The sequence below is a fragment of the Xiphophorus hellerii genome, chromosome 21, assembly GCF_003331165.1.
Source record: "Xiphophorus hellerii strain 12219 chromosome 21, Xiphophorus_hellerii-4.1, whole genome shotgun sequence".
NCBI lineage: Eukaryota > Metazoa > Chordata > Actinopteri > Cyprinodontiformes > Poeciliidae > Xiphophorus > Xiphophorus hellerii.
In genome coordinates, this window is record NC_045692.1 from 24,396,057 (window position 1) to 24,414,407 (window position 18,351).

The following is an 18,351-nucleotide window of genomic DNA, read 5'->3' on the forward strand; positions in this document are numbered from 1 at the left end:
GGTTAAGAACCACTGATATAGGAGGAGCATCAGGTGGAGAACCTGCTGGCTGTAAATGTCTGACCAGCTGCAGCAGAGGACACAGACTCCATGTTCAAAGATGGCAGAGCAGGACACAGAGACTGAGGGGTCAGAGGTCACATCTGGGCCCTGGTGGAGGAGACTTTCTCCATAAAATGCTGCAAATAGTTTCACCTGCAGCAGGGTTCAATCCAGCCTGTGTGTGTTATGTGAGGGAGCGCATTAAAAAGAAATCAAAACATTTAAATAAAATACAAGGATTGTGAATGTTTGGTCCAACCTTAAAGATCTGCACCATTCACAGTTTTAGTCATGACTCCAACAGTTCTTCAATATCTGAAACAACATTTGGAATGGGCTCTTTGCACCTCAGCTTCCGCGTTCGGGAAAAAGCGGCTCAATCCTTTCCGATCTATTGAAAAAGGCTCTTTGCACTCGGTATTTGCAGGGCTTGTCCAAGGTAACAATTAATGATGTACATCGATCCGAAGATGTTCGCCTGGTTATACACAGATACGAAGGTGAGTTTTACTTTCTTTAAACTGTGTGGCTAACATTAGCTTTAGCTTATGCTAGACATTTTTCTTGTAAAAATGTGCTATTTAAGTATCTAAACATTTTTCATCATTCATTAACGGACAATGTTTTTACCTTATGTTCAAGTATATTATATGCGTTTATAGTCGTTAGTGTCAGAGACCAAGTAACGGGGATTTTACGGTTCAGGCTTTTTGCTTCTGAAGCCTGAGGAACAACAAGCCCATAGCTTAACAGTAGAGCAGCTCTGGTGTCGGAGTTCTAGTTCAGCTGACTGTTCAGGTTCAGAGTTGTTGCTTTTAGAAAAATATGGCCGTGTTCCTTAAGGTCTCCATGTTATTTCGCTTTATCAGTTTTGCATGCTTCTTGTGAAGCAGGACGGTGTTTACAGCAGTGTGTACAGGCGGATCAGTAGCTCGGCTGTCTGGCTCTGGTCTGCTCTCTCGTTCCCATAAACTCTTTCAGGCTGAATACAGAAGTGATTCCATGGAAATAACACAGGAGGCTCCTTTACCTTCTGCTTTAGGCTGAAGAAGTTGATCCGGAGTGAAGTGAAGGCTGTAAACATTGCTGTGCTGCGTTAGCTTTAACTAGTAGCACCGTCTTCTTAATTCAGGACCGCTTGGAAATCCATGAAAACTTAAAAGCCCATTATATTAGGAAGACAACAATGTTCATAGTATTGTTTTATTTGCGTCTGAAATAAGACTTTGTCTTTTCTAGCTGTCATGGTAACTCAAAGCGAAAAAAGAGAGCCGCATTTGAGGCATGCGGTTGTGATGTCATCGCGCAGGTGGAAAGAGCCCATTACAGTAGTCTGTTTTCATCTGTTCTCAGTCCTGTGGCGCCCTCTGCTGGCAGGAAGACTCATGATCTGATCAAATCAAAGACTGTGTTGTAGCACACAATAATTTATTTAGATACAGAATCCAGTGATGATTTTTCCAGAAAAGTCTGAAATTATTTTCCAGATGTGGTTCAGAGTAAAACCTGGAAAAGGAATAATTGTTATTGCCTCCACCTTTTTAACTGAAGCAGCATTGACCTTTGACCTGCTGGTCTTCAGTTAAATCTCAGCTTGTATGTTTGGAGGAAGAAATTTGATGTTTGTTGTGAATTAGTTCTTGTTTCCATGGTAACAATATTGATATCAGATTGGTTGTGATGCAGCATCCTGTGTAACAATATAAAAGGTAGAATCAGTTCAGTTTCCACTCATGTGTTCATGTGTTTATGAATGAGTGAAGTGTAATTATTGCAGCTGTTGATCCTTCAGATAAATCACTCAGTTCCACTCAATAGAAGGTTAAAGGTCACTGTGGAAATGAGCTGCTTCCATTCAATCACTGCAGCATTCATTAACAGCCCTAATGTCACACTTTGGTTCTTAAAGTCCATTTTAATTCCCGACCAGAACCATTGAAGGCCCGACTGAAATATTCTAACAACACGTCATAATAACATGTTCTGGTTCTGCTGGTTTGGACTCTAGAAACCAATTTTACTGGATCAAATATTAAACATCAATCCATCATGTTTCTGGGACTTTTACATTCAGTGAAATTAATTTTCTACATTTTTATTATTAATTTGTTCATATTTCAGTTTTAACCTGCATCCTGTTGGCTTCAGCTCACATCTTTTATTCTTTATTCAGATTGGAGAAATGCAGGTTGTCAAAGATCAGCTGTTCTTCTCTGGTCTCAGCTCTGAAGTCCAACCAACATCTGACTGAACTGAACCTGAGCAGAAACAACCTCAAAGATTCTGATGTTCAGCAGCTGAAGCTTTTTGTAAAAGATGTTCAGTAAGTAAATGTTTGCAGTGATTCCAGCTGCTGTCAGCATATTGAACTAAACCAGTTCCTATCAAAGCAAAGATCCAGTGTTCCCAGTAAAGCTGCAGCTTCTCAGTGGGAGGAGAATGGTTCAGGCTTCCTGATTGGACACAGAGACAGCAATCAGCCAATCAGAGGAGCAGCAGCTTGCTGTGTTCCTGTGTTTGTATTGGTGTGAAGATGAGTGTTGTTGCTGTGTTCATGTCTCCAGGAAGTCCAGTTGGACTCCAGCATCCAGCCGTCCAACATGTCTAGAGACAGTGGTCCTCATTCATCAACCTGTGGCAGCAGCAGATCTGATCTCAGATCTGCTTGTTCTCTCAGTTCAACAGGAAACAAGTGATCAGGTTGATGTTGGTCACAGCTCTGAGATCAGACTGACTGCAGCCTGGAAACCACTGGCTCTGATTTCACAAACCATCATTCATTTAGTCAGCAGCTGCTCTTTCTGCTCAAGTCCACTCCTCACATCTGGACATGTGTCCTCCTGTCCTCAGTCTCATCCAGATGTGTTCAGGGACAGCCTCCATGTTGGTCAGTCAGCTGATGTTCCAGCAGCAGATGAGATGTTGATCAGCAGCAGTTTGTGTCTAAATGCAGCAGCAGCAAATCCGTCCTCCAGTGTTGCAGCAGCAGTGAAGCCTTCAGGACTCTCAGCAGTTTGTTTCCACTGTGGACTTGAGTGGAACCTGCAGAGGAAGCAGACTGGATGCTGAAAGTGTGTGTAGGTGTGTGAGCTTGGAGCTCAGTGTGTTCACTGCAACACGTTAAGATGAGAGCTGAAAGGAAGCTGCTCTGAACAGGACTGAAGGCCCTGCTGCTCTTTCTACTGGATGTGCTGCGTCACTGACTGCTGCTGGAGAGAAGCTGGAAACTCACTGATCTGATCTTTGCATCTTTCTTCTCTCTGCAGGGTCTGATTTTCTCTGTAAAGAAGAGAATCATCTCTGTTTCCTGCTGATCCTCAGAGGTTGAAGCTGCAGCAGTTTGAGTCTAAAGAGACTCTGACTGGATCATGATGACCTTTGACCTGAATGATTTCTTCCTGTTTATTTCCTCCCTCCTCTGTTATTTTGTATCTGATATTGTTTTTCTCTTTGGATCGATGAAGATGAAATTGTAACTCATCTCCATTTAGAGGCTTCATGGAGTTTTGATCTGAACTTGATTCAGTTTTTTTTTATACTTTATTTTTGTCATTTTAGTAGTTTTAGGAATACACATACATACATTGAACAGTTAGACCCCCCTTTAACAAAAATTACAGAGCAACTATTTTGCCAGGAGCAGTTGAGTAATAATCAAAAAAAAAGGTAATTACTTACTTTCGATCCCTTTTATTACTTCTAACCAATAAGGTGCGATCTTAATACATTCCCAGAAGACATGAAAATGTCCTGCAAACACATTCCCACAATTCCTCCAACATTTTGCCTTTTCAGTATCGTTACAATGTTTACTCTTAATGTTAGGTGTAACAAATTAATGCACCAAGCATTTCCAGGAAAATTCCTGGAAATGCGCCGGAACTTGACGTGTGCAATACACAGCAACCTGGTTACAAAATAAAACTAATTAATACATATACATAAGTGTAAAACTATAGAAAACAATTTAAAAGCAATGACACTGTTTAATAGAATCTTGTTGCCTGTTTTTAAGAACAGCTCAAAATAAATCCAATGAAATTAGATCTGACATCTTGCTTACATAATGTGCTGAACTGTAGGAGCCAACTACTGAGAGCCATGAAGGAGGTGAAAAAAATCTGTTTGTGTGAGATAAAACTGCGGAATTGGCCCGGTTCGATGTTGAGCTAGAGCCCAAGGAAAGATTGCACTTTTGGTGCTGGAAAACTTCTCCTTCTCCTGCCAGGCTGGTATGAGGCTCCTTGCAGCTAATGAACAATTTTGTCCCCAGTCTGATCTGACTTTGGTCAGCTGATGACCTGCACTGCACCAAGCATTTTATTAGTAATCTGCTTGGGACCTCTAATCAACCCCAGCTTGGGGTAGATGAACTGAAGGGTGTGGGTTCATTTATGTTGGAACTGTGGGATTGATAAATTTTGGTTTTTGTTTATTGTTTTGTTTTTCTTTCTTTTTTGTGCATTTTTATATGGCCATTTGGATGTTTCCACTGTTGTAAATATGTATATATATATTTTTCACTATAAATACAAGGCACTCGCAACTGCAAACTTCTAGTCTGTCTGCTCCTTCATGAGTCGCATTTACCTTCTGTGAAAACTAACCCATTGATCTTATTGGTCACAATCCATTTACATTTATTGAAAATATAATATATGATCTTTACAAATATGCTACACACAAACAATAAAATATTTCAATCTGTATCTGTTTCTTATCATTCAACACATCCTTTTAAATGTTTTCATCCAAATAATGAAGACCTTCATTACAAGGCATTTGGTTGAAGCATTCATATATAAACATCTCCATAATCCAAAAATGGCAGGAATTTTGCTGCTACCAATTTACTTCTAGCTTTGAGAGAGAAACAAGGTCCATTTCAATAATTAAACCCAATCTTCATTTTCAGTGTTCATAACAAATTTGCTATGTGATTTTTAAAAGAAAGCTCTTTATCTAGAATAAAACCAAGATATTTATAATTACTGACAAACTCAATTTGTGCTCCTACATCATTTGTAAGCAATAGATGGATTTCTGGTACTTTTCTAGAGTGTGAAAAAAACATTGCTTTTGTTTTATCCACATTCAAAACCAACTTCAGAGATTGTGTGTTTGACATTGAAAGCAGACTGCAAATTTTGTATTACCTGTACAAGTGATAATAGCAGTAAATTACTAAATCATCTGCATAAAAATGATAAAAAGCATTTGACAGATTGTCACACAAGTTATTTATATAGACAGAGAATAAAAGTGGACCAAGAACTGAGCCCTGTGGTACACCATTTAAAAAGTAAGAATAGAAGAAGTGAAGCCAGCCAATTGAACTCTCTGGGTTCTGATTGACAAGTAATCAGCTACCCACATAGTAGCTTGATGTGAGAGCCCAATCCTGTGTAGAATTTCAATTAAAAGCCTGTGATTTACTGTGTCAAATGATAGATCAATAAACAAAGCAACACAATATTTTTTGTTATCCAGAGCCTGGGTAAGATCATTAAAAACCTTTAAAGTGGCAGTAACAGTACTATGTTTTTTTTTCTAAAACCAGACTGTACATTTTGTAAAACACAATTTGAGTCTAAAAAATCTTCTATTGATCTGCAACTAATTTTTCAAAACGTTTTGCTAGGATACATAGTTTATAAATTGGTCTGTAATTGTTTAGTGGTGACGATTCCCCATCCTTGAATAGAGGCAAAACAAATGTTGATTTCCAGACACTAGGGATTTTGTTAGAGATTAGACTTGGATTAAAAATATGAGACAATGGCTCTGCTATAAACTCTGCAGCCAACTTTAGAAAAAAAGGATCCAGATTATCTGACCCTGTTGATTTTCTGGTGTCTATGTTTTTCAATTCTCTGAGAACCTCATCTATACAAATAGGGGAAAAGTTAAAAGTGGTGGAGTTACAATCATTATTCAAAAACAGCTTTTGTGAATAATGCTGTGGTCTAGTTTTTAAGCTATCTGAAGATGCTGTCAACCAGCCTAGATTTAAATCTAACAAAACAAATTCATTATTATTTAGGTCGGCTAGATATTTGTATAAATGAGGGAGTGCATCACAGACAGCAGAAGGTGGTCGATAACATCCTATAACTGTGATATTCTGAGCCTTAGTGAATTCAATTTTCAATAACTCAGATTGTTTTGGAATGGACACAGAAGATAGAAGTGTGACATGGAAGTTGTTCTGTACATAGATGGCAACACCGCCAATCGCTACAAAAAACATTATAACTTCTAAGGAAATATTTTTATTTCTAATGGATTTGTCTAACCATGTTTCAGTCAAAACTAAGAAACATCAATCCCAACAGAAAACAATTCATTTGTCCGTTTATTAAAATGCTCGGCACTCTGACTGATTTCCAGCTGAAGTGATTTATGTGGGAGGAGAAATGTGTTGGTGCAGCAGCTGCAGTTCCATTAATGTCCACTGGGGGCTGATTTTTTTTATCACTTGTTATTTTGTTTCTTAAAACTCTCCTGAAGCCGACACCAGAAGAAGAGTGGACCACAGAGAAACCAACAAAGTCTCCTGGTATCAGAACCTTCTGGACCTTTTCCTCTGGAGGTTCCACTGACAGACCCAGAACGTTCTGCAGGCCCGTCTGGCTGTAGGACCGGTCCAGGAGAAGCAGATGAATCCCGTCAGAGTGTCAGACGTCTGGCTGAATCACTGAGAAGTGAGATGACTGATGACTGGAAGAACCAGAGACATGTCCAAGTCCAACCTGGAGAGTTCTGGTGTCGGCTGATGTTTGGAGGTTCTGACCCGCTTTGGGAGATTCTTGTTGCTTTTGAACATGATTTGATCAGCAGGATGATTTGCAGAGCAGAGCTTGGAGCATGAAACAGGAGCAGTGAGGGTTTAAAGTGAGCAGCCAAGAGAAGAACCTGGAGGAGAAGTTCAGGAGTCTGGAGACGTTTGGACCGAGAGACGTTAACAGCTTCCAGAAACTTTGGCTGCTTGGAGAGAAAACATCCAGAAGAGAAACTCAACAAATAATCTGATGAAAGCATTTCTTCACTTTCTCATCACTTTGGGCATTTTTGTTTCTGTCTCTGACTGTCAGCTGAGAATGAATCCACCAGTCAAGGCTCTGTGTTAACATCTCCAACACAGAATTGAGTCACTTTCTAAGGATTTGAATAATCCTGATCCGGAGCAGATGGAGGAAGATCTGAGCTGAAAGCTGCCAGAGCCAAAGGAGCTGGTTGTCATGGTGATCTGGTATCTGTGTTGGTTGTAGAAAGCGGCTCTGCTGGAGTTTTTAAAGTTTCCAGGTTTTTCCAGGTTTTTCTGGTTGCTGAACATCAGAAGGTCATGAAGCGGTTTTATTCTTCTGCTCTAATCTGGAAACATCATTTCAGTCCAAACATGGAAACAAGAGCCGACTTTGTTCAAGGCTGACATCACATCTCAAGCAGTGGTTTTAATGGCTGAGAGGCGACCATGACCTCTGACCCCTCTGGGTTAAAAAGCTGGTTGAACACAGAATCTTTGTTTCACATTTTCCTTCAGTAAATGAACTAAAACAGTTTTTAGTTCAGATAACTGCTGTCCAAACTTATGGCTTTGAGACAAAACTGTCGTTTAATAATGAATGAGAACCAAACCTGAAAAAGCCGCTTCTGCCATTAATAATAACTCTGAGGTTATGCAGTCTAATGTAGACCTGAAATAATATTTGAAGCATCTAAATGCTGTATATCTATATTAAATAACTGCTAATTATTTGAACGATATTTCGGCTCTACAGAAATGTTAATGGAAATGTTGCATCTGGAAAAATGAGCATTAAATTCTCCATATAGTAAAAATGTCTCTTTCCTTCCAGCTGCAATGCATGTAAATAAACATGGTGGCTCACAGAAACTAATGGAAACTTTTCTTATCAGTTGGTTAAAGTCGCTAACTTCAGTTCAAACTGGAGACTCTGAGTTTACAGGACAAATAACAGAAACTGCATTAACTATAAACCTTGCAGATGGATTCGGGTCGACCCGCCTCGTCGTTTGGGTCGGTGAGACACTTCACCTCCTTCCCTGCTAGTGTTGGTCAGAAGGCCGATGGCGATGTGTGAATACGCCCTTTGGGATTTTAATTTGATCAATAAAGGGAATAAAATTCATTATTAAAAATAAACCAAAATATCATAGCAGTATTATTTTCTCTAAAATGTTTTTTTCAGTCTGGTTTATGGTTTTACATCGTAGATATAAATCAGCTAGATCTGTAATGTTGGCTGATTACTGCTGTTAATTTTATTATAATTAACTGCTGGAAATATTACAGTATTTTTCAATGAGTTTTACAACTTCTAATATTTTCACAATAAATTTCTGTGTTTTCTACATTTAATAAGTATGAATTATGTGAAATTTATGTTTCTGGAGTTATGGTGATTCCATGTATTTTCTACTGTAATATAATGTTTTTCATGTTGCAGTCTGTAACTGTTGGTATTTTTAAAAAATGACTTTAAATTGTACAGATATTTTTTACAGTGTACACATCAGAAGGTGAGCTCCTCCTCCTCCTCACCTGTATCAAGCTGATCACCTGCAGCGCCTCCATTGTGTGACGCAGACATCTCAGCAGCAGATCCAGTGAGTACACACACTTTCTATAAAATTGGTTCTGACCCGTTTTCTAGCTTTTCTCTGTTTCCGGGTCAGAGAAGCGAGAACAGACCGAACCTTTCAGTCCCAGTTTGAACTAATCTGAGCAGCAACTTCCGCTGTTTAAATATAATCTCTCTGTTTGTGTAAAAGTGGTTTAATGTCAGATATATTATTGCGCTGCTGTCATTTAATGCTCTGAATAGAAAGTTTGTCACTTTAACTCTGGAAATAAACGTCTTTAAGTTTTGACGCCTGTTAAAGACGTCAAAACTCTTTAATAATAAAATTATAATCTCGCCTGTTGGGACATTATGATCTGAATGTTGATGAACAGGTTTGTTGTGCCAGTAGAGGCTCATGGGAAATGTAGTTGAACTCTTCTGACTACAGAATCTCTTAATCTAGAAATACTGAAAATTTTTGAACTTTATTGTTTTCTTTAAGCCTAAAAAATCTACCTGAACTATTAACTGTAAATATTTATTCCACAAATCAAATGAGGATTTTAGACGCTTCTGTTAGTGATGAAAACACACAAGTCATGTGACTGTGTGAAATAGAAAATGAAACTAACTTTGTTCTTCAGATCAGACTCCATTTTGAGACGGAGGACAGAAATAACTTGTGGTTTTAAGACATAAGATTTTTGTTGTGTTTCTACATAATGAAATTGGAGTGGTGCCCTCAGTGATGAATAGATGAATAAATAAAGTCTTAATCAGGCCTCAGGGTGCAGCATTAGGGTGTGGGTGTGTCTGCAGGGGGCAGAGAGGATGGAAGGTGGACAGATTGATTTCTCAGCTCTTGGGGAAAAGCTGATCTTTAGCCATAAAGTGGTTGTTCACTTTCTGTATCTGCAGCGTTTCCCAGACGGTAGCGGTACAAACAGTTTGTGTCCTGGGTGGGTGGGATCATCAGCAGCAGTACAACTGGCCTTCCTTTGCAGTCTGCCAGTATATACACTCAACAAAAATATAAACGCAACACTTTTGTTTTTGCTCCCATTTTTCATGAGATGGACTCAAAGATCTAAAATTCATTCCAGATAAACAATATTACCATTTCTTTCAAATGTTATCCACAAATCTGTCTAAATGTTTGATAGTGAGCACTTCTGCTTTGCTGAGATAATCCATCCCACCTCACAAGTGTGCCACATCAAGATGCTGATCTGAAATCATGATTAGTGCACAGGTGTACCTTATACTGCCCACAATAAAAGGCCACTCTGAAATGCGCAGTTTTGTCTCACAGCAAAATGCCACAGATGTCGCAAGCATTGAGGGAGCATGCAATTTTCATGCTGACAGCAGGAATGTCAACCAGATCTGTTGCTCGTGCATTGAATGTTCATTTCTCCACCATAAGCCGTCTCCAAAAGCGTTTCAGAGAATATGGCAGTACATCCAACCGGCCTCACAACCGCAGACCATGTGTAACCACACCAGCCCAGGACCTCCACATCCTTAAGGTTCACCTCCAAGATCGTCTGAGACCAGCCACTCAGACAGCTGCTGAAACAATTGGTTTGCATAACCAATTGTTTCAACTGTTTAAAAATTTACATATTTTAAGGTCGTTGCAAAAATCTCAAACGAAACGGCTCAACTGCGCCACCTAGCAATTTTCAAAATACCCTTTCCTATTCCCTTACTTCATCGTAGAGACATGAAATTTGGTACAGTTGTAGAGCTCACCAAGAAGCTCAGAAATTACAATTAATGTCATAGTGCAAGTGTCACAGGAAGTCGGCCATTTTGGATTGAAGTTCCGATTTTGACCCCATTTTTGACGTTTACAGCCTTCGTATTTGATCGAACTCCTCCTAGGGATTTTGATTGATCGGCTTCAAACTTGGTCAGTCTGATCATAAGGCATGGCTGATTTTTAGTGATCAAAACGGTGAGTTTTTGAGCATGCTGAAGGGGCGTTACCAGGGGTCAAAGTTCACCTACTCGCCAGGAAAAAATAAACTGTTGTATCTCCTACACTAAAACCCACAGAGGCACCAAACTTTCAGTGATTGATCATCATCGGTTGACCTACAATACCCAATGGTCAAATTATGACATCACTTAGGCCACGCCCCCTGAGAACAGGAAGTGTTATGTTTTACTGTGAACGGTTTCTATCTTACCTCTTTGACCTAATCAACATGAAACTGTGACCAGAGACAGAAGATATGTTGGTGTGTTGTGGATTCCAACCCCGACCGGCTTCGATGGAGCAGCTGGGCATGTCGGTGTGGCGAAGTGACCTGTAACGCCGTTGCCATACGTTTGCTTCTAGATTCAACATGTTTTGACTGAGCTGCACCAGACTTGGCATGAGGGATCCTGGTGGGATGCCTGACGACCCTATATCGTCATAGTCTGACGTCATCTAAGCCCCGCCCACTTCCGACAGGAAGTCACCTGTTTTTTCTGCTGTATGTCTTACTTTTGCTGTTGTCTTTTATATGGATTTAATGCAGTGCAAACTGACATAAATGATAATATGATGAACTCTGTCAATACTCGCTGCTGGCTGAACTGTGTGGGCGTGACCAAATGGCGAATATCAGTCCCTCCCCATTTTTATACGATTGTCTTTAAATCACACATAGATCATCCGATTGGCACCAAACACTATATGTAAGACCTTTGTTCACCTCTAAAGAGCCCAACAGCATTGAAATGTAATTTGACTCCACTGCGCCCCCTAAGTTAATACATCGGCTGTATCTCCTCGATGCATCGACCGATCTGCACCAGATTTTTTGAGAGTCGTTGGGGAGCGCTGCCAAATGCATTCATGTGTATCGCCTGGTGGGCGGGCGGGGAAAATGTGTGACAGCTTCTGCGGTGGTGAGTGGGTGGCGGTGCGGGAACCCCCGCGGTGGCCAATAGGCCGGAGCGGCGCTTGACTGCGAGGGCCGTACAAGGTTGCTAGCAACTTTAATATTCTGACTTTTTTTTGTATTTTCATGTTTTCTTTTCTTAGTATGTCCATAATACTCCATCATGTTAAACTGGTTTCTCTGGTTATTTAAATCATAAAATGTGACACATCACTCCTTCCTCAGCAGTCTGGGGTTCATCAGAAACTGATGTTTCTCTGATCTGTGGAGTCAAACCAGATTTAAACTCTCAACAGATTTTCCTCTCTTCCTCCTCTCTGACTTCTTTCTTTTCCAGTTGGACTTCTTGTTTCTCCTTGCAGCAGTGAGAAACTCTTTGTCTCTCTAAGCTGCTGGAAAACTGAACAGATCTGCTGAAAGCTGAGAGTGATCAGATCACTCCTCATGATCTCCATGGATCACCTGATCCTGAAGTCTCTCTGATTGTTGGTCCGTCTGGAAAATATTCCTTCCACATTGTGACAGCTGTCCCGACTGTCACACGCAGACACTGTTGGTAATGTTTTTTTTGTTTTCCCTTAATTAGTGCGTAGTTTAGATTTTTATCTTTAAATTTGTTTTCATTAGTCTGACTCTTTAGTTAACTATTTGTTGTGCACCCATTTAGTTAACTTTATGTGTCAGTTCTTTGAATATTTTGTTAAATACAACAAATTAATTATTTTTCTTTTGAGTTACCAGTTTCCTCTGGACCTGTGGCTGAAAATCAGAGATGAGCTCCAGCTGATTGGTGTCCATATATGGGTGTCAAACTTCCTCAGCGGACAATTCCATTTGTTCACCAGGGGAGGGGGAAATTTGGTCTTTAGTTTAATTTTACCATTTATTTAATGTTTCTTCTTTTGGAAAGTTAGTTAAATTCTGATATTTATTTCATTTATAGATTTAGTAATATTCTGACCAATATTTGTTAGGTTTTTGTGTGTTTATTTAACCCCTAGTGTGTGTTAATGGTCTGATCAGCCACTATTTAAGTTCCCCTCATGTGTTATTTGTTAGGTCAGTTTGTGCTTGAGTTTGTTCTGTTACCACCTGAGTTGTAGTTTGTTATGTTGACCTCAGTTTGGGCCCAATTTATCATTTTTGGATTCTTTTTGTTAATAAATTAAGATTATATTTTGAATTTTCATCAACGTCTCTCTGGCTGGTTCATGCAAAACCTTCACACTTGGTGTCAGAAGTGGGATCCGACCAGCCAGGAGTACAAAGTTTTTTTCCCATTACCAACCTTGATGCAACATGCAGCGTGGAGGAAGGAGTAAACGAGGCAATTTTGTGGAGTCTCAAGGAACAGCAGGCCCTGATGAGCGGACTGATTGCACCGAAGCAGGAGCATCTGGAGGACATGTAGGCACCGAGGAGGAAGGGGGAGAAGAACCAACTTATGCAGATCTTGTCAGTATTCTTCGTGCCCACATGAGCCAGCAGGAGGCACAGAATAGAATGATGAGAGAGGAAACAGCTCGCCAAGATCAACGGTTCAAGACTCTCCAGCACCAATTTAGTCTTTTGCAGTTAGAAGTGCAAGCTCGTACTTCTCCAACATCTGAACCTGCTAAGCTGGAAAACTCTGACTCGGAGGAACCAGAACCACAGGATAAAAACCTGCTGCCAGGAGACCGTAAAGTCATCTTAACTTCAGGTCAGTTTCGTTCCTTCCTGGAACCTAAACTAGAAAAGTTAACAGAAACTGATGATATTGAACATTTTTTAATGACTTTTGAGAGGATTGCAATTTCATGTAATTGGCCAGAGAATGACTGGGTCTTTCGTCTTGTTCCATTGCTCACTGGAAAAGCTAGAAGTGCTTATGTGCATATGGACATTGATGAAGTGAATGATTATATATCTGTCAAAGATGCAATTCTTAAGAAATATGACATTAACCCAGAAACCTATCGCCAGAGATTTCGTTCTACAGAAGTGGAGCCTGGCGAAACTCCTAAGGAGCTGTATGTAAGGTTAAAAGAGTTGTATGAGAAGTGGACCCAACCTAAAGGTAAAACAGTGAAGGCTATTGGTGAAATTATTGTCTTGGAGCAATATCTCCGTATGCTGTCTCCTGAGCTTCAGGTTTGGGTCCGGGAACATGATCCTCCAACAGCTTCCAAAGCTGCTTCTCTGGCTGAGGTGTTTGTGGCTGCAAGACGGAAAGGACAACCATGGAGTTACTCTTCTTGGAAGACATCTAAAGATGCACGCAGGACTGCACCTGTACAACATCATCAAAGGGGTGTATCTGCTGGGGGTAAGGCCTCCCTAAGGGAAATCCAGGCAGTAAGCACAACACCCAAGCAATACAATAAAGTGCCTATTTGTTATTTGTGTGGGCAAGAAGGCCATACAAAACCCATGTGCCCAAAGAACCCTCCTAAACTCACTCAACTGTGTGTTATTCCATTCAAAAGTGAGAATTGCATCAGTGTTGGACAGTCTGTGAAAATGAGTGAAGTTAAAGTCAATGGGAAAAGTGTAAAGGCCTTAATTGACACTGGTAGTGTACAGACACTTGTTGACAGAGAGCTGGTTCCATCCAATATAATCTGCACATCAGACACCATCCTTATCCGCTGTGTGCATGGTGATGAAAGGCAATACCCCACAGCAGACATGTATATTGAAGTGCAAGGACAATTATACCTGTTGAATGTTGGTGTTGCAGAAAATCTCCCTTTTCCAGTAGTGTTGGGTAGTGACTTACCCGTTTTGTTTGACTTGCTGCACAAACCACAGAACTGTAATGTAGTAACTTGTTCTCAAGCAAAAAAGCCAGAAGAGTCTCCTCCAATACTGAGTGTGCTGCCTTTTTATGATGCAGACTTAGATGTGCAGCCTGGAAAATCTAGAAAATCACGTCGACAAAAGCGACGGGAGAAGTTTCTGCATACACCTGTTGCATCTACAGAAGGGGTTCAGGATCTGCCCCAGGGTTTTAAGATGCCTTTAAATATGGCTCAAATCCAGCGTGATGACTCCAGTCTGGCTGCTCTTTTTCTGAAAGCCAAGGAACCCCAGAAAGGTAACCACAGGGGTAGTGCTGACGAGTTTGTTCTACAGAAAAATATCCTTTATCGCCAACAGGGGGCATTTAGGCAGCTTGTGGTCCCTAGGGATGCAAGAGGGATGGTGCTTACTTTGGGCCACTCAATTCCCTGGGCTGGCCACCTAGGGACATGTAAGACTCTGGCTCGCATCAAGCGCCATTTCTACTGGCCTGGATTATGGACTGATGTTGCCCAGTTTTGTAGAACCTGCTCTCAGTGTCAATTAACCTCCAATAAGTTCCCTTCAAGAGCACCACTGCAGCCTCTTCCCCTAATTGACACGCCTTTTGAGCGCTTGGGTATGGACATTGTGGGTCCACTTGAAAAAAGCAAATCTGGTCATCGATATATGTTGGTGATAACAGATTATGCAACCAAGTACCCAGAAGTGTTCCCTTTAAAGACAATTAAAGCAAGAGCCGTGGCTGTCTCCTTGGTGCAACATTTTTCAAGGGTTGGATTTCCCTGTGAAATTGTGACAGATCAAGGCACTAACTTCATGTCTGCTCTCCTAAAGCAGGTATATCAGCTACTGGGGATTAAGGGTGTTCGAACTACCCCTTATCATCCACAGACGGATGGGCTCACGGAGAGATTCAACCAAACACTGAAGCAAATGCTACGTAAGTTTGTGGACGAAACCGGCTCCGATTGGGATCAATGGTTACCGTATCTCCTCTTCGCCTACAGAGAAGTACCACAGGCCTCCACCGGGTTCTCTCCCTTTGAACTTTTATACGGTCATGAGGTGAGGGGACCTCTGGCGCTATTAAAGGAGACCTGGGCTGGAGAAGAGGGGAGGGAGGAGCCTGTTAATGTTATCTCCTATGTTATGCAGATGAGAGAGAGACTACAAAAGATGACGGCTCTAGCCCAGCAGCACATGGCAGAAGCACAAAAGTACCAGAAGGCTTGGTATGACAAGTCAGCCCGGCAGAGGACCTTTGTCCCAGGCCAGAAGGTTCTGGTTATGCTACCATCTAGTGAGAGCAAGCTTCTGGCCAAGTGGCAGGGGCCATTTGAGGTAACAAAACAGCTTGGACCTACCACCTACCGTGTTGTTAAAGTGGGACATCCACATTCCACCAAAGTGCTGCATGTAAACCTCCTTAAGGAGTGGACAGAGCAGCCTAAAATGGGGGCAGAAGTCATGCTGATTAGAGCTGTGGAAGAGGAGGAAGCTGTTGATGATCAGTTCCTGCCCTCATCAACACCGATGGAGCTTGACTTGAAACATCTGTCACGTGAACAACAACTTCAGGTCAGAGCATTATGTAATCCTCAGATATTTAAAGAATATCCAGGTCGTACAGACATTCTTGAACATGAGATTGTGTTGAAAAGTGATGCTAAAGTTAAACGTCTGAGCTACAGGATTCCAGAACGCCTTCTCAGTTCCCTGAAGAGAGAGATGGAATTGATGCAGTCCCTCGGGATTATTGAATCTTCCAAAAGTGAATGGTGTAATCCTGTCGTCTTTGTGCCGAAGAAAGATGGAACAATGCGCTTCTGTATAGACTTCAGGTACCTTAATTCTGTATCAAAGTTCGACTCCTACCCTACTCCTCGCATTGATGATTTGGTCAGTAGATTGGGCAAGGCTAAATACCTGACAACTATCGACTTGTGCAAAGGTTACTGGCAAGTGCCCCTTTCCAGGCAGTCCAGGGAGTTGACGGCCTTTCGGACCCCTTGGGGACTCTTCCAGTTTACAGTTTTGCCCTTCGGACTGCATGGCGCACCTGCTACCTTCCAAAGGCTTATGGATCAGGTACTGCGTGGATGTGATGACTATGCCTGTGCCTATCTCGATGATATTGTGATATATAGTAACTCATGGGAGGAGCACCTTCAACATTTAAAAGTCATCTTGAGCCACCTCCAAGACGCAGGTTTGACCATTTACCCAGCAAAATGTGTTTTTGCACAATCTGAGACAGAGTACCTGGGTTTCATAATTGGAAATGGTGAACTCAAGCCACAGGTTCGCAAGATTCATGCTATTGAATCCTGCCCATTACCTCAAACCAAAAAGCAATTGAGATCATTTCTAGGGATGGCGGGTTTCTATCATAGATTCATAAAAAACTTTTCAGCCAGAGCTGCCCCTCTGACAGATATGACTGGATCTAAATGTCCCAGTAAAGTCCAGTGGACGGAAAAGACGACTGCAGCATTCCATGACATTCAAAAAACGCTGGGTCAGAGTTCTGTTCTGAAGTGTCCTGACTTTGACAAAGGTTTTATTCTACAAACAGACGCCTCAGAAAGAGGTATTGGAGCAGTTCTCCAACAAGGTGATGAGTCTTTACAGCCAGTAGCTTTCATAAGCCGTAAGCTACACCCCAGAGAAGTCCGTTATTCTACGGTGGAAAAGGAAGCTCTCGCAATAAAATGGGCCCTGGACTCCCTGAAGTATTACCTGCTTGGAAGAGAGTTTATCCTCCAGACGGATCACAAAGCTCTCCAGTGGCTGCAGCGAATGAGGGACACAAATAGTCGCATTACAAGATGGTCTCTTGCGATGCAACCATTCCACTTTACAGTGCAGCACATACCTGGTAAGCTGAATGTGACCGCAGACTACCTCTCCCGTTGGTGTGGTGACCCTTCTGAAGGGAGGGGGAATGTGACAGCTGTCCCGACTGTCACACGCAGACACTGTTGGTAATGTTTTTTTTGTTTTCCCTTAATTAGTGCGTAGTTTAGATTTTTATCTTTAAATTTGTTTTCATTAGTCTGACTCTTTAGTTAACTATTTGTTGTGCACCCATTTAGTTAACTTTATGTGTCAATTCTTTGTATATTTTGTTAAATACAACAAATTAATTATTTTTCTTTTGAGTTACCAGTTTCCTCTGGACGTGTGGCTGAAAATCAGAGATGAGCTCCAGCTGATTGGTGTCCATATATGGGTGTCAAACTTCCTCAGCGGACAATTCCATTTGTTCACCAGGGGAGGGGGAAATTTGGTCTTTAGTTTAATTTTACCATTTATTTAATGTTTCTTCTTTTGGAAAGTTAGTTAAATTCTGATATTTATTTCATTTATAGATTTAGTAATATTCTGACCAATATTTGTTAGGTTTTTGTGTGTTTATTTAACCCCTAGTGTGTGTTAATGGTCTGATCAGCCACTATTTAAGTTCCCCTCATGTGTTATTTGTTAGGTCAGTTTGTGCTTGAGTTTGTTCTGTTACCACCTGAGTTGTAGTTTGTTATGTTGACCTCAGTTTGGGCCCAATTTATCATTTTTGGATTCTTTTTGTTAATAAATTAAGATTATATTTTGAATTTTCATCAACGTCTCTCTGGCTGGTTCATGCAAAACCTTCACACACATATTCCTGCCTCTCTGACTAAACCTGACTCTCAGCAGGAGGACTGGCAGCCCGTCTAAAGGAGGTCTGGACCCCAAAGGTTTCAGAACCGCTGCTTTAACTGAGCCCATCTGTTCAGGACCAACACATCACCACTTCATAGGAAATGTTCACTCCTTCATTCACTACATCTGACCTCACTCTGGATGTTTCTACAGACCTGGAACATGATTCCAGTTTAGGTTTCAGACTCAGATTTGAAATGTTCTTAATAAAGTCAGAAGTTCTCCAGAAGGTTCTTGGATCAGCCAGCAGACATCAGAAGGTCATGAAGAAGTGAAGGAGAGAACAATTCAGACCCAGATGTTACCTGCTGGATCAGGTAACATCCAGCAGGTAA

At 41.1% G+C, this 18,351-nt stretch overlaps 1 protein-coding gene across 9 annotated transcripts in view; it reads left to right on the forward strand.

Annotated features, from left to right (window-relative positions):
* The window catches only part of LOC116712080 (NACHT, LRR and PYD domains-containing protein 3-like), a 612,764-nt gene that overhangs the window by 22,027 nt on the left and 572,386 nt on the right, over nucleotides 1-18,351 (forward strand). For 4 of the 9 annotated variants that reach the window (XM_032551884.1, XM_032551892.1, XM_032551891.1 and 1 more), the window contains 2 exons: nucleotides 2,216-2,365; nucleotides 3,309-4,595. The exons of 1 other annotated variant lie outside the window; for it this stretch is intronic. In XM_032551884.1, the coding sequence (XP_032407775.1) occupies nucleotides 2,216-2,365; nucleotides 3,309-3,315 (157 nt within the window). In that variant the 3' untranslated portion in view covers nucleotides 3,316-4,595. Of the gene's footprint in view, nucleotides 1-469; nucleotides 520-2,215; nucleotides 2,366-3,308; nucleotides 4,596-13,162; nucleotides 13,230-17,731; nucleotides 18,348-18,351 lie in introns of those variants that run through there. 4 more of the 9 variants (XM_032551858.1, XM_032551885.1, XM_032551889.1 and 1 more) reach the window with 4 other exon arrangements.